We start from the raw sequence: 23,671 nt of genomic DNA, 5'->3' as shown, positions 1-23,671 counted from the left end.
GGTGGAAGGTATGGAAGGACATCAAACTTCTGGAAAGGACGTTGAGCCCTTCCAGTGCTGGGCTTTCCTCGCTTTCCAGGACCAGGCCTGCCTCCCACCTAGATGAAGACCCGGGGTGGGCAGCAAGCCTTGCGCTTCCTCAGGTTCTCGCTGTGTTTTTGTTGCAGCACCTTTAAGAAGCATCTGCAGATGAATGCAAAGTGGGAGCTCAGCACAGCAGCTGACCAGAGATGAGGACTCCTGGCTCCAGCTTTCTCACTTAGGATGAATCCTCAGAGTTGGACCAGGTTAATTTTGGCTGATTTTTCACACTAACGATCTAGGATTCTAACTTGAAACCTTTCAGTCAGTTCATCGCGTGGCTAATCCCAACTCTTCAGATGTGTCTTGTGGGGTTCCAAATTAAGGCATATTTTCTAATTACCCAACAAAACCAGACTTCTCCGTGATTGCAAGTACTTGCATTGTCTCAGTTTCCTTCCTGTGTTTCCATACAGAAAAGACTTTTGACCTACAAAGAATACAATGAAACTCAGGAATTTAAAGAGTAAGTTTAGAACCCACACTCCACAAAGGCCGTTTCCGCCTGCACAGATCTTCCCGCCTGCTGCCCACACCCCTTCCCCAGGCCTCTGCTTTAACAAGTCCCTGCCCATGTCTACACACACCGCCCACCAGCCACCAAGCCACGCACCACCCAAGCACAACTTCTTTCTTGAAGCGGTCCTTCAGGCCAAACTCAAGTTCAAATCTGAGTAGGCTATCCAGCCTCTGCTTGCCACTCTCTCTCATTAGGTGACTACTATCCTGTCTGGACCAGTCCCTCCTCCAACCCAAAGGTGAAACCTAACTACAGCCGGAACAAGAGACAGAGGACAGCGACATCAGGAAAGGACCTTACTCGGGGCAGCCCAGGGAGACACAAAAAACCTCCCCGGCCAGACAGCAGCTAAGACTTCCCTGGTTTGGCTGAAAGAAGAGAACAAAGCACAAACAGTGCTCATGGCTGCCAGGACAGTAATCCCATCTCCGGAGAGTTGCAACTGCCACAGAAATGCGCCACGCTGACAAGCCACCCACAGCCAGATCCGCACACCTAACCTTACACTAACCGACAAACACCCACTCACACTCTCTGCCTTTAACTCCCACCGCCAGGCTCTTCTCAGCTTAGTGACGTAAGCCAACTGCCAAGTGTCCTGTCCTGAACCACTTTTTTTTTTTATGTTAAGCAAAACTGCTTGTGAGAAGCAAGTTGGGAAACATGGTAGGAGTTGGGGCATGGCTGCAGCTCCTATAAGTGTCTGGCTTCACAAAGCCAAAGAGGGGACAGTAGGTGCACTAGAGGTCCTCATCCTACTTTTTGTGCTTTTGTATACAGAGGACAAGCCGCAAGACAAAAACGGGTCTACCTCAGCCATGCAGTGTGCTGGCAGGTATGCTATGCTGGGATGTCTTATTTCTTCTGAACATAATGGCTGACAGCCACCAAACGCTGCCCTAGTATTTAAATAAACCTCCTAGGAATGCTATGAACTGTTCCCTCAGCACTGCCTGTGATTAATCTGCATTCAACTGCCCACCTCATCTGTGTGGATTCTCCACCACAAAGCAATGCATCCAGGTACCAGAGAAGCCCTTACTGCAGAGCAGAAAGAAAAACCAAACTCACTGCCGATGAGTCAGTTCCACTACGGAAGTAGATTGCCCTACCTTCCTTCCGAGGAGAGGCTGAACCAACAGCCTTCTGGTTAGCAGTCAAATGCCTTAGGCACTACGCTACCAGAGCTCCCAGAAGACAGACGTAAAGCGGCACACAGACAGCCAGCAACGAGTGAGTGCTCATGCTACTCAAAGCAGACCACACCAGCAGTCACTCCACAGCTGACGAGAGTCCAATTCCCAATATGACAAAGAACAGAGCTCAGCTGGTCTCCGTTTCTGAACTGTGCCACCTAAGAGGCTGAGACATGCCCCTTCTCACACCAGCAGGGAAACAGCAACCCCGAGGCTTCCTCCACAGTCTCCAGCACCCCGACAGGCCGCCATAAAAGGCAAGCTGGAGTGCGCTGGCAATCTGTTCTGTGTCCTGACCAATAAACATCGCTAGCACACAAGGAACAAGCGCTCCAGCCTATCAGGGGTGGTGTTAATTTGGTGACATCACAATTCAGTTGTCAGAAATTAAATGTAGCAGAGAACAAAACACCAAGGAGGAGCCAATGGTCCCAGCACATGAACTCAGGGCTAAGAGAGATTTCTGGGACCATCTGTTTCGACCATTTCGTTCAGGAAATGTGGAAACTTTCGGTCTAGAGAAGTTGAGCAACTGGTGAAGGGGCAGAACTCCAATATGTTTCCTGATTCTTAACCAAGCTCTTCCCAGCACACAGCGCACCTCAGTGGGAAGGTCAGGGCTGGTTGTGAATATACCTCTTGTTTGGTTTTCGTGGTGTAGCCCTGGACAGACTCTCTGGCCACCAAGCTCTCCAGTGCATCCTGGACGGTACGGATCTTGTCAGACTGGATGTCCAACTGCAGTGTGAAGAACGGTTGCAGTGTGGCTGACTCCTTTGAGCTCTGCTGGTAAACCACAGACCTAAGAATCGACAACAAGACCAGAACTGTTAAGAGGCAGCGTCTGCTTCGGCTCCTCTCAGACGACAGCAGGAGAGAGGTGGGTGCCCACCTAAGATTTTTCAAAACTCATGTCTGAGTTACAGAGACTTCTGCTGAATACCACCAGTTAAGTGTTTAAATCTATCAGCTAGTAAACCGTCCCAACTCAAGTGCCTGGAGGAAACCATACTTTCTTCTTCCAAATCTTCTACCCCACCCTATCCCTGATGGCACCAATTAGTAAAGGCTGCTATCTGGGGACAGTCCCACAATGTTCACGGCTTTGGTTTTCTCAAAGTATCCTAGCCTATTCTAATAAAACAGTAAAGGCCAAGTTGAATAGCATCTATTTAATGGCATTTTCCCAGTACAAAGGACTTAGAAAAAAGAAGAGAGGATGGCGTGTGCAATAAAAAACAAGTTAACATTCCAGGAAAATCGGCCACTACCCTTCCAAGCAGAAAAGTCCCAAGTCAATCTTATCTCCTTAACTGAATTTTCACCTCACTGTTCTGTTTCTAATCTCTCTGCGTGAAGACTGTGTGCTCGGCCAGCGCTCATTAGCCTGAGCGAGGGAACGTCCCAGAAGCTCAACAAGGGCTTCTATTTCTGCGTCCGAGGGACCTAGTTTACAAACGGGACGAAACGGGTGTGGGGACATTCCGGCTTCCGAGGCAGCTGCTGGGAAGAACAGGTTAGAAGGTCCTCCGGCCTGGTGTTGGAGGGACACGCGTAGCTTCCGGCCACAAGCTACGTAAAGTATCTCCACACGCCTTTTTAGTACAAACACTTCAGTGCCAGCCACTCCCTCGGTTCCAGAAAGCAACAGTGAGAAAACCAGTCATTAAAATTAGTGAAAAAAAGTCAAGCAGCAGGCTTCTTCAAGGGCCCATGATTTCTCAAAGCAGGGAACACAGGAATCAGGGACATGGACACACACACGCACATGCATGCACACACGCGGGTCTTTCTGAGGAAACCAAGCAAACACTGGAAGGCCTGAATTTCAGGATAAAACCTTTCAAGTTGTCTGATAAGGAAGCCTGCTTCATGGCGACTGTGATCCACAGACAAGCAGTTGCCCCTGAATTCTGAGTTAATTCCTTATTTCTGCTGTGCCATTTTCCAAAAGGACTAGCTTGCAAACAGCCCCTTTCAATACAAAGACCCCACAGAAGCCAAGGCTAGTGGCCATGACACAGCCTTGACTCAGGGGCAGTCATTTCTCCACAGTGGACTCTATTTTCCATTGGTCACTCCCAGACTGACCTGGGATCTCTGGGTATGGTGGTCACCTGTGGCCTTGCTAATGTGATACCCACCTATGCCCCAGAGGTGCTTCCACCCACTGTAACATCTGAGCTGTTCCCTTCTGCCTGCTCCCCTGTCAGTGAGTGGTCCAACAACCCTAACACCTAGGCTTCACAGACACCTAAGGACACAGACAGACTCCCTCATTGCCACTAGCCAACCTGGATCCTAGCTTGCCTCCCTGCCAAGCACAGCCCATCCCAAGGAACCAAATCTGGCAAGAATGGTCACAGCTGTGGTGCAGCAGCAGTGGACATGGCCAACACAGGCCACTTCAGGACAGAAAATGGCCTGCAAGGCCAGCTGACAGCAGAGAGCAGGCATGACCAGCTCATGGGCATGTGGTCAGTGCACAGGCTCCCTGAGTCTCATTCTAGACAGGACCATGAACTTGCTCCTGAGTGGACCTGTGTGCACTTCTGGAGGTTTCATGAGCCTGCTCCAGCTGCTCAATGGACGTTATCACAGAGCAGAGACAGAGTGTGAACAAACTCATGATACCCTGAAAAGGGCATGATTTCTTTGGATACACACATTAGGGCAAAAGGTATGTTAAGAGTCTCCCTGAAATACCACTCCAGGAGGTTACGCTGAGAGGCCTCCAGAGAGCAAATTACGTCAGAATGGGGCACTCTTAGTACCTCGGGAGAGTAAATCTCCCAGGAGACAGTAAGCGCTTTACTGAGTTCCACAGCCAGGCACTGAGAGGCTCGAACATAAACGAATCAACATTGTCAGGACTTCGTTAGCCAGCAGAAGGCAGCTGGCTGACAGGGCCCCACGCAGGCCGCAGCACTCCTGCCTACTCAGTGCTGTGGCCCTTAAACAGCCCTCTCTCCATGCCTGTTTCCTGTCCTGGCTCCACCTGGTTATGGAGCCTAACACACCACGTATGTCAACACATTTGCTTTCTTCTTCCCATCGAGCTGTGACCAGCCGGCCTCGAGGAACTGAGTGCGGATGGAGTAAGGGTGCAAGGTGACGGCTATGGCTGACAGCCTTGGCAGGGTGAGACCAGTGGGACCAGCAAGTGAAGAGCAAGGAGGGAGGGTAAGGGAACCATCGATTCCAAAAGCCCTCGGGGCCGTCACCCCTTCCCACCTTCCCACGACGGCAAAACCCTGGAAAAGGCAAATGCTCGATTCTTCCAGAAAAGCACAGACCTGATGTGTCCACCAAAAATGCCAGTGATGGGGGTCTGAGCAAAATCCGCCTGCCGAGTGACTGAAGTCTTATTTCTGGGGCCCACTTGTTCCCATTCTTCTTCACTTCCTTCGCCAGGTTCTTCCTGCTCATCTTCGTTTACCAAGTGGCTTTTGGGCCCATTGGAAATAGTGAGTTCTGAAAAGGAGAGAGTCTGCTTAGACCAGTTACAGCAACAGTCCGAAAACCAGGTTCTGCACTGACCACCTAAACAGATCTGTCAATTCAGAGTTTTAAAAACAAAATCAGGGCATGCTCTAAAGTCACTATAAACACATACAAACATGTAAGTCTACTGTATCTGTGACTGAATAACCACTGTAATGGGCATCCTTGGGCCACGAGGAGAACTCCGAAGCTTGCCTGGGACGTGGATTTTATTAAGCAACTACTGTTAGCTCCTGTAATATGGGAAGGGACTAGTGGTTATGGAGGAGAGTGTTCTTGCCTTTCTTTAGGACACACACACTTTAGGATTTAGCAGAAAGGTGCACTGGTATCTGACAATTATGAATCATTCAGGAAAAGATGTGTACAGATGTGTGTGTGTGTGCGCACACACGTGCAGAAAGATATATAATGGTGAAATGTTAACAGCTGCAGAATCTAGTGCCACACACAGGTATTCACTGAACTGTTCTTCTGGCTTTTCCGCAGGTTTTATCACTTTCCTAATTAACAGTTGAAGGAAAAAGGAGGTTTCCTGATTTATTCCAATACCACATCCTCAGTGGACACAACAATGTAGGTTACCTTGCAGCACGTCACTGAGCTGGGATGAACCACTGTGGCCCACGCGGGGTCCCACTTCCTCCCAGCGGCCCCCATCTGGGAGCCCTGCTGAAGCCTGGTCTGCATCACAGCAGCACGGCCACCACCGATGACGGGGGAGGCCGCACTCGGGGTCACTGGCTGGGAAACCAACTCGGGCCTCCTACGTGGGAGGCAAGACTTCCAGCCCCGGACCACCACTGCCTGCTGGTACAGTGAATGGTTTTCTAATGAGTCACGACGACTCTGAAGGGCAGATGACTATGGGGGACCTCACCCTACGGGTACGCGGCATGGGTTTAAACACAGTTCTCAAGGAATGCTCGCACTTACAGAACCGACAGTCACGGCGTCACTTACTTTCGTTACTGGGCGAGAGCAGTTTCTTTAGATTCAACATCTCCTCGTGCAGGCCGTTGAGAATGAAGCCCAGGTACTCCTCCGCGTCTTCCTGCCGGCCCTGCAAGGGTCAAACGCACTCACACTGACCCGTCCTGACCATGCTCCGGGTCAGCAGGCTAGACTGTGCACACTCAGACCTGCCCCTGACACGCTCAGGAACATGAAAGGAAAAGCACACACATCAAATCACACGGCTTTTATTTCTCGACAGAGTGGAGACCCCCAGAAAAAACAAAATGATTAAACAGTTTCTCTCCAGGTAGAGGAACTATAGGGAATTTTCACTTGCTCCTGTGGTGTGAAAACTGCTTTCTCTGCTTAAATGAAGTAGAAGAGTGAGGGTCGGAAGCCCGAGCGCCTCCCGACAAGCTCACAGGCTGCCATTCTCACTGTGGGGGGATGAGCTACCCAGTGCGTCACCTGCACTTGTGGGGATGGAATCTGGAGGGCAAGAGCTTACACGTCGTCTGAAAACTGGACTGACTTAAGACAGCCACCTAACTGGTGCCTGCGCTCAGCCTCTAACGTGCTTCACTGGTGGACTACATCTCACATTTAGATCTGTAAACACAAAAGGGACCGAACAACGTCCAGGACAGCCACCTAAGACTTACTGTGCAAGCATCAGTTCACATACAAGAACTCCATCTAACCACCAGTCCCTCCAGCTCTTCACTGGAGGACGAAGCATGTCCCATGAGGCTCCAGGGCATGAGGCCTCGGGAGGGCACCGCCCCACATGCTTTTTCCTTTTCTGCTGTGGGTCTGTACTCAGGTAATTAGGTGCAGTGCTGAAGAGAACTGACTCCAAAGCCAGACTCTGCATTTGTGATGTGCCCTTGCACAGTGACTGCACTTTTCTCAATTATAATACGGAGATGAAAACCATACTTTTTCCTAAGTTTGCTAAGCAAATTATCTGAGAGATAATTAAACAGTGCCTGGCTCACAGTAAACACTGAGTTAGCTCTGACCACGAGGATGGCTATCAGCAGCAGCCACTTTAAATTCACACTAGCACCTGATTCCACAACAGGCCCCAGGCTGCTCCTGAGGACTCAACAAACTACAGCCCATCAAACAGCACAAATGTGGGATAAACCAAAAGACCCAAGCCCACCACCCTGGAGTCGATGGCGACTCCTGGCAACCAGAGGACAGAGGAGAACTGCCCCACAGGCTTCTACGGCTGTCAATCTTTACAGACACAGGTCTCATCTTTCTCCCGTGGAGCGGCTGGTGGGCTCGAACTGCCGACCTTTTGGTTTGCAGCCGAACGCTTTAACCACTACACTGCCAGAGCTCCTAAGCATGGAATAAGTGACAGTTAACTGGAGCCCAGAGCAAAGAGCAGCACTTCATACAGCTACGTCAGATGGTCGCCAACCTTTTCAGACAGGCTTGACTTGATGACTGTCAGGAGTTGATAAATATACGTGGGCTCAAAGGCAGCTCCGGGGCGGATGTCCCGCACGATTTTATCCCCAAGCGCTGCAGTGGAAACAGGACACAGGTTTTCAGAATTACAATGTATTCTTAGATGACGGAACCCACCCATCCGAACTCAGCCGCTAGGATGGCGAGAACAGCATGGGGACAGCGACGTGGGTCTCCTTTCCAACAAGCCTCAAGTTAGCAAACTGGGTCCCCTGACTTCTCACGCCCCATATGTGACAGCCTCGGGAGGCTGTATTTTCACTCACCTTGTCTGGGTTTTGGAGGTACTGGCATATTAGTGAACTCATTCATTAACCGAACACTACGTATGAAAAGAAAAGAAAAGAGGTAAATAGTGTCTTTAAGGGGAAAAATAAAAAAGACATACTTTTACTCAAGATCCCTGATGACTAAAAACCAACACCCAAAGTCACCGCTATCTAGTCGATTCCAACACATAGCAACACTACAGGACAGAGTCTAACTGCCCCATAGGGTTTCCAAGGCTGTCAATCTTTATGGAGGCAGACTGCCTCATCTTTCTCCTGCAGAATGGCCGGTGGTTTCAAACCATCAACCTTCTGATTAGCAGCCCAATGCTTTAACCACAGCACCACTGGAACCCCTTGATGGCTAAACAGAATATTAATACAGTAGACTTTATTAACTGATAGTCTCATAGCGGATGAGGTCTTAAATCTTTTCTACAGAAGTTGTGGTTATATTTAAGTGATAGATGTTGGGAATATAGGAATGTCTTCTTCTGAATCTACAGAATGCAGATACATAATGCTCCAATTCCACTTCCATTTAAAAAAACTATTATAGGATCCATTTTTAAGAAATTCAGATGTTGGTAAACCACTTCTCATTATCAGAGGGAGAAGCCCCCCCCCCCAGCAGTGTGTTAAACCCCTTACTTACAAGCTGTCTATCATGGGTGTGGACGTGCAGGGCCGCTGCACCTTGGGGTACACAGGAATGAACTTCATCAGGTGATACATCGGCGGACAAGCAACCAAGGCCTGCAGCGTCTACACGGCGGCGGTGAGGAAGCGTAAAGGAAACGAAACAGACAGCGGGCATCTCATAGGACATTCACCACCCAGAGAAGCTAAGACAGCTGAGGACAATGAGCTATTTAGATCTGTAAACACAAAAGGGACCGAACAACGTCCAGGACAGCCACCTAAAATTTAGTGTGCAAGCATCAGTTCACATACAAGAACTCCATCTAACCAAGTTCACCAAATGCACTCAACACAATTTCCAATTTCAAGGGTCACTGTGCTAAAATTCAGAACCATCATTACCAGGACCAAACCTTGCTTGTTGTTTTTTTTTTTTCTTTTTTTAAGGCATAACCTTGCTTTTAATGAATAAGGTTTTAGGATTCCGGATTTGGGTTAGATGCCCCATGGCCACTGAATGAAATCAAATGCAGCCAAGCAGGAGAAGACTGCATGGAGCGAGCATCCGAGAAGGATACAGCATTAATGTAGCACCAGTTTCCTTTATTGATCAGCCCACGGGGTTGCAGTGACACTGGTTTGTGTATTAGGGTTACAGTCTCCAGTAACTCTGAAAGATCAAAACAGCATACATTAAGATATTAATGAGATCCAGTGAACAATATTTCAATCACTTACGCTGTTCTCTGCGCAGAGTGAAAAACTCCTTCAGGAAAGTCTGACTCCAAAGAGAAGGCACCCGATAAAGTTTTGTTCAGTTCAACATCATGTACACTACTGAATAATTAGAATTGTTTTCACGTTAATTAATTTTCCCAAACACCAACACATATTTATCTTCCTGTGGGAATGTAACTACGAAACACGAGAACTATAAGTTTTAATAAGAAACTGAAAACTTAAAAACACCTTAGGTCAGTGTTCAAAAACAGAACTCAGAGACTCGGGCCTTTTTTCATAAACAGCAGGGCACACCTCATTAACGGCGCAAGTCCCTCAGACACCAGCTGTGAGGAACCTAGTCTTACTCACCCCTGAATCCCCAGCAACTAACTGTCCCCAACACAGCCAAGTGGGTGCTCAGTACCAGTTCAGTGAGCAAACATACTTGTCACTGGGACATCTGTCCCCTACTAATTAACTCTATTTTTCCAATAGAAGGCCAACTTGGGGACCATTCTGCACACTGTAATTCCCTTATTCTGTTCAGAAGCAAACCAGACTTCTCATCCCAGAGGAAACCTGTGACGTTGTATATCTTCCTAGCTGTAAGACAGCTAGGAATGCCAGCTCTACCCAATTACCCATCAGAAATGCTGAAAGGGAGACAAGGTCGCCCTGTGTCCCATTATGAACTGTACAACCGTGACAACTACAACTTACTGGACACTTTCTACACATAGCATGTGCTCTACAACTAACTAATAAATAGTACCTGGCTGCACTTAACCAGCAGGGAGCCAAGGGCAGTACTACTCACCCATTCGTCAGCAAGGACAGTGAGGCTCAGAAAGGTAGAAGAGATCGCCCATGACCACCCAGGATGGAGGTCGGGCAGCCCGGGCCTGAGAGCCACAAGCTGGTGGCCCTACCACACTGCACCCCTTTTTCACTGTGTACTAGGAAAAAAAAATTAAGAAGGAATACGCTGGTTGCTAGCATCCAGTCAAGTGCCACTCCAAGAAAAGAAGTCTTTCTTTTCTAAAACACAGGGGTACTGGCTCCAGTTTTAAGACAGAGAAACTGCAAAATGTAAAAGTCAACACACAAACGTACCCTGCCTCCCTCCCTCCCGTGAGTGCCAGCTCTCCCTGCATCTTCCTGCTTGCTTTAACGAGCAGACAGCCTGCTTAGAGATGGGCCCCAAACTGGTCAGCATAAATGCAGTCGAGTCCTTCAGCACCGCCTAGTGCTTTGTTTAGTAACTGCAATGAACATAACAGTTGAGGTAGACAGGAGATTCCCCCGGCCCCCAAAGCTCCCAGACCTGCAGAACAAAGGGACACTCAGGACATTCATTAAGAGAACGCCCTGAACTGGCTCCTTCCCCAGGTTTCAATTTGGAAGAGCCCTCTGGTATACTAGTCTTCAGAGCTTCACAGACTTAGAAAACACGGGTAAGAGACGCTGAGCAGTTTAGGAAGGTTTTTCTCTATAGCAGCAAACCTTCCACAGGCAAAAATATGAGAGTGCTCTGCTGCTAGCATCTTCCAGTGAGTCTGAATCCTACTCTCAAGTTAAGACTGAATGACAGTGCCTTCCCTGGAGGCCCCTGGGACTGTCAACACTCTATCACCATGTTAGCAGGTGTCATCACCATTGCATGTCCTTCCTTGGACAGGAAGCTCCTTCAAGACAATACTCTCAGGGTGCTGCCAGGCCAAGAGTCCTCCCACCGAGGTAACAGGATGAATGACTTGCTTGGCCCCAGACTGATCCTGCCATCCCTGTTGGCTACATCAAGTCTTCTAGCCTCTCCCCTACATCCCTCTGCAAATGACTGCTTCTCTGAGGGGAAGAACTGCAGTCTGCTCCCTTCTGATCTTATTCCTGACGCTGCCCTCAAGGTCAGGACTACCCTCACTCATTCACCTGGACACATCTGCATACAGAAAGTGCTCATTAGGCAATAACACAGGGTCAATTAGCTATCTGCTCACGACAAGGAGTAACACTAAAGTCTGTAGAAGTGACCCAATCCGTTTCAGAGGTCGAGTTTTACAACACAGTTCAGTCTGCCAAGGAGGCTCTGTGGGGAAGGACAATAACAAGAGCAAGAGCCAGGCACACGAAGTGGAAACCCTTGGGGTCCAACCTGGCTCTGCACTTCATTCATTCTGCAACCTAGAGCTCTTACTGAACTCCTCATGCGAGGCCCAGAGATGAGACCGCTGCACCCAGCACGGCCACAGTGAGGACGGGCAGTAATGTAAAGCAGCGCGTGTGTGGCAGGGTGGCCAGCTCATCACACTCACGCACGAATCCCGATTCTGAAACAAGGCGCTAACACAGCTGGGAAAGGGGTAAAAAGGAAATCAGTTAATGGAAGAGTGTGAGAAACCGAACAAGCTGCAGAGTTCCAGGAGAAAGAAGTTAGTTTACATTCCTTAAAATGCACTTTTGAACATGTATTAATAAAGTTCCATTTCCAAAGAAATAAAAGATTGTGAAAAATTAAGATCCGATACCTTATTGTCCAGGATTTTTCCTTAAAGACTAATTTCCAAAAAATGTAAAGGTTCCGTGTTGTAACATATCATATATGGAGCTTCGTCCAGCCCCACTCCGAACAATTTCAACACCACAAACCAAAGCAGACGCTGAAAAGTGAACGAACTTCGTTGGTGAGCCTCTCTTCTTAGGCCTTGTTGTGGGAGTCCACTGCAGCAAAGCTATCCTCCTTCTCTTTAAACAGGCAATACCGTTACTGAAGTGAATTCTGCCTAAACTGCGCAGTCAATTTTGATTTATTCACAAGCCATTATGAACACTGCTGTCCATTTTCTAACATTACTCTTTGTTGTATTTCACTAACTGCCTTTTATAACCACATCACCATTTCCATGTACCATTGGATTCCGAGCCTGAAGTTCAAAAAGTTCACTAACTATGGAGGTCAAACAGTGAAGGGTGGCCACAGTGGACCAGGGGGCAGAGAAGGTCAAGTATTTCTGAGGCTGCAACTTTAAATACAACCTGCGTCCCAAAGTCTTCACTGTTGGTTTCTCTATTTCACCTTGCTTAAGGGCAAATCACTTCTGAGCCTCCTGCCAGAGGCCACCTTTTTGATCAGTCACTGTTGCTTAACGGGCTACTTGGACTTCGGCCTGCTTAGATACAGCTTTGGGAAGATGGTTACCCATCCATCCACCTTTCCCACAGAGGAGGTGGTGGGGCTGCCTGCCTGGATGTCCCGGCACGTAACGACACAATGCCTCCACACCATATAAAACATAACAAAACTGGGACTGGCGTCTGCATGTCTATAGTGGCTCAGATACCAAGAGGCTGGATGAAGCTAAGCTCTAACATCCTTTCTCTGATCTCATGACACTTGGCTGACAGGTGTGACTCCACAGAAATGGTCTGAGCTCAATGGTGACACTAGATGATAAACGTTTACGCCAACATAGGTTACGATGATTCTCACCCATGGTTTATGTGCTGGATTGAGCTTTTCTAAAACGCGAGTTCACAGGTGACACTGCCATTTAAAACCCTTGAGAACACAAGGGGCAGACCATCACTGGTTTCTAAAGTTCAGTAACTGGCTGGTAACTGACAAGTCTGGTGGTGGTGCCATTCTGCCATCTTGCTAACTTCACAACACTCTCCTCACGGCCACCATTTTGGAAGAACATATGCCGTCTTAGTTACCTAACCAGGGGGAGGACAACAGAATGACCAAACATACTACTGCCCATCAGCTACAAATCAACTTGTATTTTACAAACGGTGGAGTCTTGACTGAGTGCCTATGGAATAGGGACATGTCATAAACATCGACAACGACACACACGTACTGAATCGGATATGCACTGGACTTGCAATCTGGTTGTGCCAATTCCTGGAAACAGGTACTCTACCTTAACTCGGGGTGTGCTATGTTATCATCACTGCTTTTGCTGCAGTACAGAATTTGAAGAAATTGAAAATAACAGTGACATCATTTCCTGGGGGGAGTGATTATGTGTGATTTACAAACCATCAAAATAAAGTTTAGAACTATATTTTAATTTACATGAACAAATACAACTATGGCATGGTAATGTTTTCTCTGGCATTAACGTACCCGATGGGAGCTCTGGTAGCATAGTGGCTAAGACACTTGCCTGCTAACCAGACAGCTGGCAGTTCAAACCCACCAGCTACTCCTCGGAAGGAAGGTTGGGCAATCCTACTTCTGTAGCGATACTGCCTCGGAAACCCAAGGAGGGATCGCTATGGGTCGGGGCTGACTCAACGGCACATAACAATAACAACAACAACGTACCCAACAGTAACAGCCTGTGCTGCTCTCCTGCCGCAGGCGTGAAGTTACTGTGCAAAATCACCTATTAAACAGGCTTTGACTAACGACAGGACACTGCTACATGGCTACGTCAACTTGCCCACAGAACAGGAGTGGATTCTCAGAGCTTCAAAGACCTCAGCTCACTGGGACTCCTTCCTCTGGAATCCTGGCTGCTCTGTCTGGACGTTCCCACAGTCGCACTCCTTGCCCACCACATCTTGTACTCTTTAAAACAATGTATTATCGATGCACATTTTAAACACAAAAATAAAAAACAAACTAGCTATCTGTGATTTGCAAACGCTTGATGTAATTTAGGTTTGGGATACAATAAACGTTCCTCAGCAAAGGCCCAGGGAAAGGTTAATGGTCATTAAAAGCAGTGGTTCATTCCCAGCATCACACATACCATCCAGTCTGATCACCTACGCTAGTGGGAGCAACAGTACGGGCCGTCCCGGCACCGCCTGTGGGTCACACCTACTCCTGCAGGTGCGGACACCTAATGTTCGGCAACCGTCTACAAACACCGGCTGTAGTATCTTCCACTTTCTTTGTCTTGACTCCCGGCTCCGTTATTCCCACTGAAAGATGGCAAATCCCCTCAGACTGTGCAGACCACTCATTGCGATCCGGCTCCCTTTGCAACATCCCCCAGCCTTTTGTGCTTCAGTTCTTCCTTCCCTGGGGTTAGGATGAAACCCTCAGCGTCTCCATGTCTCCCTTCCCCTCTCCTTAGTAAGGAGGGTTCACATGAGGAAGAAATAGTGCATGGGACGAAATGCGGACAAAACTATCTACAGACAGAAGCTGACCCTGCCACCAACAAGCAGAACTCGTTAAAATAATGGGAAAGCAGTCTACAAGCCATCAGCACTGTCTGTATTTCTCCTCAAAACACCTTGTATGCGGCTCTTAGTCTTCTTCTGCAGTCGAGTTACTTCCTGATTTGTATTTCACTGATGGTTATGTAAAAATTAGTTGGCATTTACTGAGCACAGACTTAAAGACAGGGGAGATGGCACAGAAACATGGCTCTCAGAAATAATGAACCTGGGATGAAAAAAAGTCTGTGGATGTTATCTTAAGAACAAAGTATTGTATGAATTGTCCCTTTCTCCCTCTTTTCCAAAAGTAAAGAAATGTTATGATAAATATTTACTCTTCAGGAGAGCCTGTTAAATTCTATTGTAACAATTACGAGTGGGTCTTTTAATGGAGCTGGAATCTCAGATAAATGAATGCTGCTCCCAGTAACTGGGTCTACCCAGAAAAGCACCCCATTAAAGGGTTTTCTGGGGCAAGATGCTGAACTTAGAATAAATTTAAGATATTTTATTATTTTCATAAAGTAAATTTCCAAACAGGAGAATACAGCAAAGGGAAAGAAACTTCAAAACAAGGCCACTTACCCTAAGGTCTACAGGATCCCAAGAGTTACTCTGTGTATAAACTTGTTACTACTGTAATGACATTTCAAAGAAGTAACTAATACAGGAAAACCGTAAACAACTACAGGAGCTCTTCTGGGTGTAATGCCTAAGACACTTGACTGTTAACCAGAAGGCTGGTGGTTCAAACCCACCAGCCACTCCTCAGAAGGAAGACTGGGCAATCTACTTCCACAGAGATGCTGCCTCGGAAACCCAAGGAGGGGTTGCTATGAGTCGGATCTGACTTCACGGCAGCGAGTATGGTTTTTTGTTTTTATGTCAACAACTACATTTTCTATTTCTAAGCTCCAACAATCAGGCCTAAAAGAATGAAGTATTTGAAAAGGAACTACATCTTTGCTCAGATAATTGAAACACCTTTACTGTTGTTATTACTGTCAGGTGCTGTCGAGTCGTCCTGACTCAGAGACCCTGTGCACAGCAGAAGGAAGCGCTGCCTGGTGCTGTGCCAGCCCCATGAGCCTTGCTAGACCCGAGCCCATCGCTGCAGCTACCGTGTCAGGCCATCTTGCAGAGGGCCTTCCCCTTCTTCGCTGACCCTCCACTTTACCAGGCGTAAGAAAACATCTTTACAACCGGCCTAACTGAAACGTTTACTGAAGACGGTCAATCTGCTGACGGGCATCCAACCCACTCCGAGCTCAGCAGGTGGACAACCTGGAACGACATTCTTTCTCCTCCAGGGAGCCTCCTCCCGGCAGCGAACAGTTACATGTCAACAAAGGCCAACACAGCCAACCTGTGTATCAGACCACTCTGAGAGTTGTGAGTATGGCAACAATGTTGATAAAATAATTAAAATGAAGCTTTTCTTATTTTAAACAGTGGTTGAGAAAATTTCCCAGGGATGGGAGATTTTCCTCTGTGAAGGAGTTTTCAGGAACAGAAGTAAATAATTACAATGTTTTCATGACTTTGAACTTACGATGCACATTTTAAAAAGCACCCCACCATGTATTTCTTAGAATAGGTTACCAGTAACTTTTCATTGATTAAGCTACAGAGGTCTACACCATTTACTCCCGTGACAGCTGCCCACTGCAATGGGTCCACTGTAAAAGGTTCTTAATGAAGAAATCACTTAGCTTTTAAACTATGTATCAAGTCCAAAGTGATGCTAGCCAGCTCACCCACCAGTTCCTCACTTCAGAAGACTACCAGACACCAAAACTATTCAAAGTAGCATATTCTGAATAAGGAATAAAATGTGCACATTTTAAGAACTGCTTGCTGTCACCCTACTGCTACGAGAAGAGTGTATTTTAACCTTTCCTGATGGAATTCTGCCCATTTGTAAAAGGGTGAGCACTCTGCTGCTTGCTACATGCCCGTCTGACGCTGGGGCGGAGTGGCGTCAGGTCTCCACCACGGTCGCGGGGAGAGGACTACAGACAGCCCCACGAGACAGCAGCGTGTTGGAGGCTGGCCACTGGAATGAGTAGCTCAGCAATGGGCTGCTCACCTCCTCAGGGGAACCGAGCCTGAAGCGAGTGCCCAGGAAGCCCCCATTCAGAAGACTTCTTCCTAAGTCGGTTCTCACATTAAGTCGAATACGTCTCATTTTGCTTTAGTTTTCATTATTATTGGCTTTTATCATCAGTAGTATCTTTAGAATCAGCTCTTTGACCATCTGAGAATGGGCTGCAACACTGCATGCGGTGCTATCACTGACGACAAGATGCCCCCAAACCCCCCAGACTTTGACAAGTGTGGGTCCTCATACTGCAAACACATCGTGAGCTGAGGACTACCTGTCTACACACACACGCTCCTCTGGGTTTGTGGCTTCCTCCTTGAAGGTCAGCTAATCACACAACCTGTGAATTATGCAGCCTCGTAATTTTACTGTGAATCGGTCCTATTTCAGAACTTTAGCACTTTAAAAATGAAATGTTAACTTTGCGCTACACTTCTCTGGAATTTTTCTTTTCCTGTCAGAAGTTAACCTTGGTATGCTAGACAACTCAATAAAATCCACCTCCTCAATCCAAGAGAGGCACCAGAAGGAGAAAACCCTGGAATTCACAGAATCACTTCCTTGTGTCCGAAGAAATTTAAAACAGAAACAGTGCAAAGTGGGTACAAGCCAGGGAGGGGTTGTCACACCAAAGGCACCTGTTAAGGTGCTGCCCAGGTCCCACCTGGGAATAGTCACACAATGACGCACCACCGCTGGGTCAGAGGAAATGATATCTGTTGACAGAAAAGAACCAGTAACAGATGGGGATTTTCCATTTAACATAAAAAACGGGCCCCACCTCCATTTTGCCTCTACGGTTGTTTTGCTCTTAGATAACCCTCAGCAACTCCTCTCAATAGACAGGCCAGCCACCCTGCCTACGGGCGCCGCTGGCTCCCCCCAGGCTCAGCCCCGTTCAGCAGTGGCTGCGAGCCGCCCCCGCCCTCACTCTCGGCATGTGCCTCTTTAACTGTACCTGCGATCTTTATGGCTACAGGATCCTCGGACACGGGCACAAGCCCCTCTCTGACTTCCACCTGCTTTTCAGAGCCCACAGGGGATGTGGCAGGAGGGGGACACTTAGTTTCCACATAAGCCACAGGCGAGGAAGAGGAGGGCTTAGAATCATGGAAAAGACTAGCCCACGACTTAGCAGGCTGACTGGTGGGAGCCGCGGGGTCAGCGCAGGGAGAAGCACTCTGAGGCCGGGCGGGCTCCGAGTCCGTGCTTCCCACCACATGCACCCCCACCCCGTTGGCAGCTGGGTCCTCGCCCGAGGATTCAAGTATTTGTCCATTAGCAACTCCAAGGTTCTCAGTAGTATCAGTACCAAGGTAAGGCTGAGCCCCAGCTGTCCTCACCAGGCTGTCCCTGCCAGCCTCTGCAGGGAGGCAGGCCTGTTCCAAACTAGTCAGGTGGCACAGCGCAGACTGCCCTGCAGTCCTGGCATGACCTTCCAGCCCCCCGGGGAAAGGTCCCTCAGGCAGAGAATCACTGATGAAGTCCAGGGAGCTCTCAGGGCTGTTACAAGTCCTGGGTGTGACCAAGGGAGGCACATCACCCATGAATTCTGCATCCTCCGTGTTTGCACTGTTTGGGACTGCTGGGTGGGCATGGCCGTTGACCAGGGTTTCCGTGGAAATACTACCATCGCTGCCATCTTTCAAGTAACTATAATATCCAGGCGGCCGTTTTTTCTTCTTTTTACGTTCCCTTTGTCCGAGACCACCTGAGACACCATCATTTTCCAAAACTTCAGCTTCCACGTTGGCCCTGCTCTCCAGAGCAGGGGGAGAGCCTGGGTACTGGCATTCGACGGGGCCACGGGTGGTGTCTTTGTCTAGGTCATCAGGGGACTTTTGGGGAGCTGTACAACCAAGAATAAATTCTGGGGCCTGAGGGTTCAATGTGCTTGAAATACTGTAGCTGGGGGTTCTCGGCAAAGTGTCGCTGGGCTCTATTACTTCATTGACTCCAAACTCAATCCTCTGATATTCTTGTCCTGCACAGACAGAAAACAATCAGTAAATACCCCATCAGTTAGCCCACAGCTATATAAACTATAAAACTGCTTGTTTTTTCTTGAAAACTGAAATCTTACATTCTTTTCTTCAGAAAAAAAAGCTATGGCATATTTTATTTCTCTGCTAAAGAAATAGACAACTTGCTGAAAATAAAAAAATAACTATAAAATCATATCTGATCTGGAGATATGAAAAAAGAACCCTCTCCTTCTTGCCCACTCTCTGGGTAGCTAAGGAAAACTTCCGGAAGATACCCATTAGAGTGAATTTATAATAAAAAGAAATAACAATTCACCTGTTTGAAAACAGCCTCAGTAGACTCTGACTTTATTGATTTACTTTATGGCTAAGACTAAGGAATACTTTGATAATTTAAAAAAAAATTACAAGAATTACCCAAATCCAAGGAGCTCTGGTAGCCAAGGCATTTGACTGCTAACAAGGAAGCTGGCGGTTCAAACCCACCAGCCACTCCTCTGAAGGAAGATGGGACGATCTACTTCCGTAGAGATAAGGCCTCGGAAACCTCATCCACTATGAATTGGATCTGACTGGATGGCAGTGAGCTTGGGTACCCAAAGTCACTGCCAGAGTAAATTCTGACTCACAGAACTGCCCCACAGGGTCTCCAAGGCTGCCGATCTTTACGGGGGAAAAAACAAAACCAAAACTCACTGCCATTGAGTTGGATCCCACTCACAGTGACCCCTCCTTGGGTTTCTGAGGCAGTATCACTACGGAAGTAGATTGCCCAACCTTCCTTCTGAGGAGTGGCTGGAGGAACAGCCAACCTTCTGGTTAGCAGTCAAATGTCTTAGGCACTATGCCACCAGCAGCAAAACCCACTGCCTTGGAGTTGATTCCGACCCACAGCGCCCCTACAGGACAGAGCAGAACTGTCTCGTTTGTTGTTGTTATGTGCCGCTGAGTCGGACCCAACTCATAGCGACCCCTCCTTGGGTTTCTGAGGCTTCCATTTCCAAGGCTGTCATCTCTCTGGAAGCCGACTCCTTCACCCTTTCCCCTGCGGAGCAGCTTGTGGGTTCAAACCACCAACGTTTTGGTTAGCAGCCAAGCACCTTAGCCACTGTGCCAGAGCTCCTTAACAATACTGAAGAGCTTAGAAATCATTGCCATATTTAATTAAAAACTAAAACACATTGTTTTTTTAAGATCAGTATAAATTTTAAGTAATAAAGTCTTGTAATCACTTACATATGTCCTTCCCAACATTTTACTTTAAAATACACTAACTAGATTCAGTCATCATATATATACACACACACATATATAATTCACAACAAAAGTGAAATTAAAATGTTTTTAAAGAAAACCGCAATTTCTCTTGTCAGCAATTCCTCATAAAGTTGACAAGATGTAACGTCGAGTCTGTAACTAAGGAAATGTCTCCAGGTGCCGCCCGTCCCCTACCTCTATAGCACTGCTTTAAGCACAGGCCCAGACACCACATGCAAATGGTCTTTAAAGAGATGTGCACAGACTTTAGCATCGCTGCCACCACCCCGCCCTTGGAAAGAAAGGTAAGGACATAAGAAATGCATCTTCCCTGTGCCTAGCGGGGTGTGGAGCTAAGCATGGTACTGCTCGCTGTTCCTCTACACAGCTGGGAAGTGATGGAAGAAGGGAGTAAAGGCAGCCACACCTCTGGGATCGTCTTCCTTGCAAACTGAGGACAGTGTCAACGTTTATTCACGGAACTAAACTTGACTGATCACTTCAAAGGTCAACGGTTTACAGCATATGTTTCACTCAACCTTCCGAGCAGCTTTCACGTGTGCAAGGCCCACAGCTGGATGGAGAAGACAGAGCAGACCACCATGCCATCAGTGGGAATTCACTGAAGCCCCTCCACATGGCACGGAGAGGCAGTGCCAAGGAGCACAGCCACGTGAAGGAGCTCCTCAAGCAGATCTGTACAGTGTGGCTGCCTTAGTTTTGAAAATCTCAAGAATATAAATGCCACAAAGAATTACTCCTCTGTCTCCACACACAAGGCCTGCACAGGTGCTCTCTGAATTAGTCACATCTTGGTCACCCCACTGACACCCTCACGGAAGTCTGGGAGAGGTCTGCTCGAGACACGTGCACGCCCCACTTCACACTGGGTCCCCTCCACGGGCAGAGCCAGTGCTTCCACAAGTCCCCACAGGCCAAGTGCAGACCAACCTTCTGCACAGACACCGGAAGCCCTCAGTACTTCTTCCTAATTGAGCGCAAGCAACCTGAGTCACCCCCTCGAAGATGTTACCGAATCCGTCACGACTCTGAATTACCTTACTCTTGGCACCCATGGTGTCTCTCGAAAGGCACAGAACATCAAGGCCATCTTCCATGTGACGAGAGTCAGGAAGCCACAGGTGATGAAGGACAGGACACATGCTTTATTGTTCATTTTTAATGGAGAACTCTGAAGCTGTCCTGCACTGTGAACTTGATTTAAAGTCAAGTGCAAGGCTGATTTTTTTCAAGGGACAATTTTAAAGAAAAACATCCTAATACCAAAAGAATTGTGCTTATTACAGAGAACTGAATATATCTGAACATATTCAGGGACAGACCTCTAGAAGTCTTTTTCTAGAAGAATAAGAAAAGACAGGGCAAGGGAGCAGTCACAAGTACAATGTGGGAAATTGTAGTGAGGACAGGGCTGAGCCCAGCCCCTGTCACTGTGTTGGAAGGGGCTGACTCAAGCCCTGATGGGTCAGGCCTGTACAGTGCATTTGTGCCAGACATCGCCCCTCCCTCACTAAGAGGAGAACACTTCTGCCCAACAAGAAGTGCCTGAAAGGACAATCCTGCCACTGGGTACACCCGGCAGCCGGTTTAGAGAGAGAGCTACTGACAAGATATCTTGATTCCTTTGCCCACTGAGTCCTGACTTTGTACTTTGTTTCTTTCACTCTGAGAAGAGCTCCCAAAGAGAAAGGAGCTTCTTTATCGCTAACACTTAAAGGCTGGCTGTCGCTGTGCTTCTGGCCATCACCTACCATGAAGCTTCAGGAGGCAATGCTACATGGACTGCTGCGGGCCGACCTAAAAAAGTAAAGGACCTTCCGAGGCTCCCCTGTGGGCATGACACCACATTATGACCAGTGCCACGGGGCTTGTGCGAGATCCTGGTTGTTTCCTTCTGCATCTCAGCTCCTACCACAGCACAGTTATCCCAGCGTGTGAGACAACACCCATGGAGCAATTGTACCATGCTAAGAAAATCACAGAAACACATGCCCAGTGCAGCGCGTGACCACACGGGGTCCTACCCCCCCCAGACATGTGTCCACACCGCACCCCACAGCAAGGCAGACCGAGCCACGTGTTGTGCCAGGCCGGAAGGATGGTGGAAGGCCTGCCAAACTCGCATTTTCAAGAGCCCAGTCGGCACCTGGGGAACTGACTCAGCACTCAGGTCACACAGGCCTGTTCAGAACACCCAGCACACACACACGCACCATGACCTGGGGTGCCTGGCCAGGGTCCTGGAGTCAGCACTGTCTAGAGCACTGGGTGACACCTATACCACCGCTGCTGGAGAGCAAATGCCAACGTGGCCTCCACTGGTCTCTGCAGTCGGGTCTCAGCTCGTCACTCCTATGACCACAGCACACTCACAACATGTGCAGGGCACTGAGCTGGTACATCACAGGCACGTCCCTGGCCTCAGGGAGTCCACATCCACTAGGGGGGCAAAGCCCCATACCCTGAGAATAAGGGTACAGAGAGTGAGAGGGCCCTGGGCAGCATTACAGAGAAAGTACTCTGGGACACAGAAGAATATGACTGGTTTCAGTGGGAAGCTATGGAGAGGTCTGTGGAACTGGGAGGACAGAGGGCCATGCCACGCTTTGGGAGCTGGCTGAGAAAGGCAGGTACACACGTGAGGGTTGGCGATGAGCCTGGAGGCAGCCTGGTGCAGCTGGCTGTGGCGGGAGGGAGCAGATCCATCATTTGCGATCACTCATCCTACAAACACGCTGTGGGCTGCTCACATTCCATGTTCCACCCTGTGCAGCTGCCAGACACCCAGATGGATAAACGACAGCCCTGCCATCAACTGCTGAACTCAGTCTTGGGGGGAAAGACTCCATACCGTGCAGTGGGAGAGACACTGGGAGAGAGAAACGGAAATACAAGAAAACAGAAAAGGCTCCAGGCAAGAGGGGGCCTTTCACTGGCCTATCACCAACAGCCATCAGGTGGCAACATTCCAGTTATGTTTTCAGCAGGACAGCAGGTGAGCTGGAGGCAGACAGCAGAGCTGGGGAAAGAGTGACAGGGCAGTGGCCTAAACCTGGGGACGTGGCTGGGAAAAGGCTGGAGAGGGGTGTGGGCAGAGTGCTATGGGGGTGGGGACTAGGCTGTGAAAAGGAATTGGTGGTTCTCACATGTCTAACCTAGGCCACTGGGAAGGTGGCAAGGCCGAGAAAGAAATTAAGAAAGAAATGGATGAGGAAAGACGGGGTAGTGCGAAGGGGAAACCTGACACATTCTAAACATTCAAGGAGCCCTGGTGGCACGGTGGGTAAGGCATTTGGCTGCTAACCAGAGGTCAGTGGTTCAAACACACCAGCTGCTCCGTGTGAAGAAGATGAGGCAATCTACTTCCGTAAAGATTTACAGCCTTGGAAATCCAATGGGGTTGCTACGGGTCACAGTCAACTTGATGACAATGAATTTTTTTAGAGGGGTGGGCAGCACAGGCCAGTCTCATGACGCCCAGGCACACGCATTCAGGACACGAGCAGGACAGAAAGCAGCAAGGAGGTGAAGGCTGGCCCCACAGCCATGCTGTCTCCATCTGAGGACTCCTCCCAGCTCCTAGGAGAGGGGCTCCTTTCCTTCTGGTCTTGTACATTACAATTAAGAAACTGTCTAATAATTTGTTTGTTCTGTAAGAATTCCCAGGTGTATAGTAGAGTTGACAAGGGACAAGGTTGTAGTCACTTCTTGGTCACAGCCAGCTACCCAGAGGGACCGAGTAGTTGAAC

General features: G+C 48.4%; 1 protein-coding gene across 1 annotated transcript in view; it reads right to left on the bottom strand.

Annotated features, from left to right (window-relative positions):
- Window positions 1-23,671, bottom strand: part of USP10 (ubiquitin specific peptidase 10) — a 78,156-nt gene that overhangs the window by 10,793 nt on the left and 43,692 nt on the right. The window contains exons 4-11 of the mRNA XM_042780735.1: window positions 17,618-18,643; window positions 9,233-9,324; window positions 8,668-8,777; window positions 8,010-8,065; window positions 7,694-7,797; window positions 6,265-6,364; window positions 5,094-5,271; window positions 2,434-2,599 (exon numbers count right to left, since the gene is read on the bottom strand). Coding sequence (XP_042636669.1) covers window positions 2,434-2,599; window positions 5,094-5,271; window positions 6,265-6,364; window positions 7,694-7,797; window positions 8,010-8,065; window positions 8,668-8,777; window positions 9,233-9,324; window positions 17,618-18,643 — 1,832 coding nt within the window. The remainder of the gene's footprint in view (window positions 1-2,433; window positions 2,600-5,093; window positions 5,272-6,264; window positions 6,365-7,693; window positions 7,798-8,009; window positions 8,066-8,667; window positions 8,778-9,232; window positions 9,325-17,617; window positions 18,644-23,671) is intronic.

The sequence above is a fragment of the Orycteropus afer genome, unplaced genomic scaffold (genome assembly GCF_000298275.1).
Source record: "Orycteropus afer afer isolate SDZICR_OR568_19922 unplaced genomic scaffold, OryAfe1.0 scaffold00057, whole genome shotgun sequence".
Lineage (NCBI taxonomy): Eukaryota > Metazoa > Chordata > Mammalia > Tubulidentata > Orycteropodidae > Orycteropus > Orycteropus afer.
The sequence above is the reverse complement of the archived record's forward strand: the minus strand, read 5'-3'. Positions and strand labels throughout refer to the sequence as shown.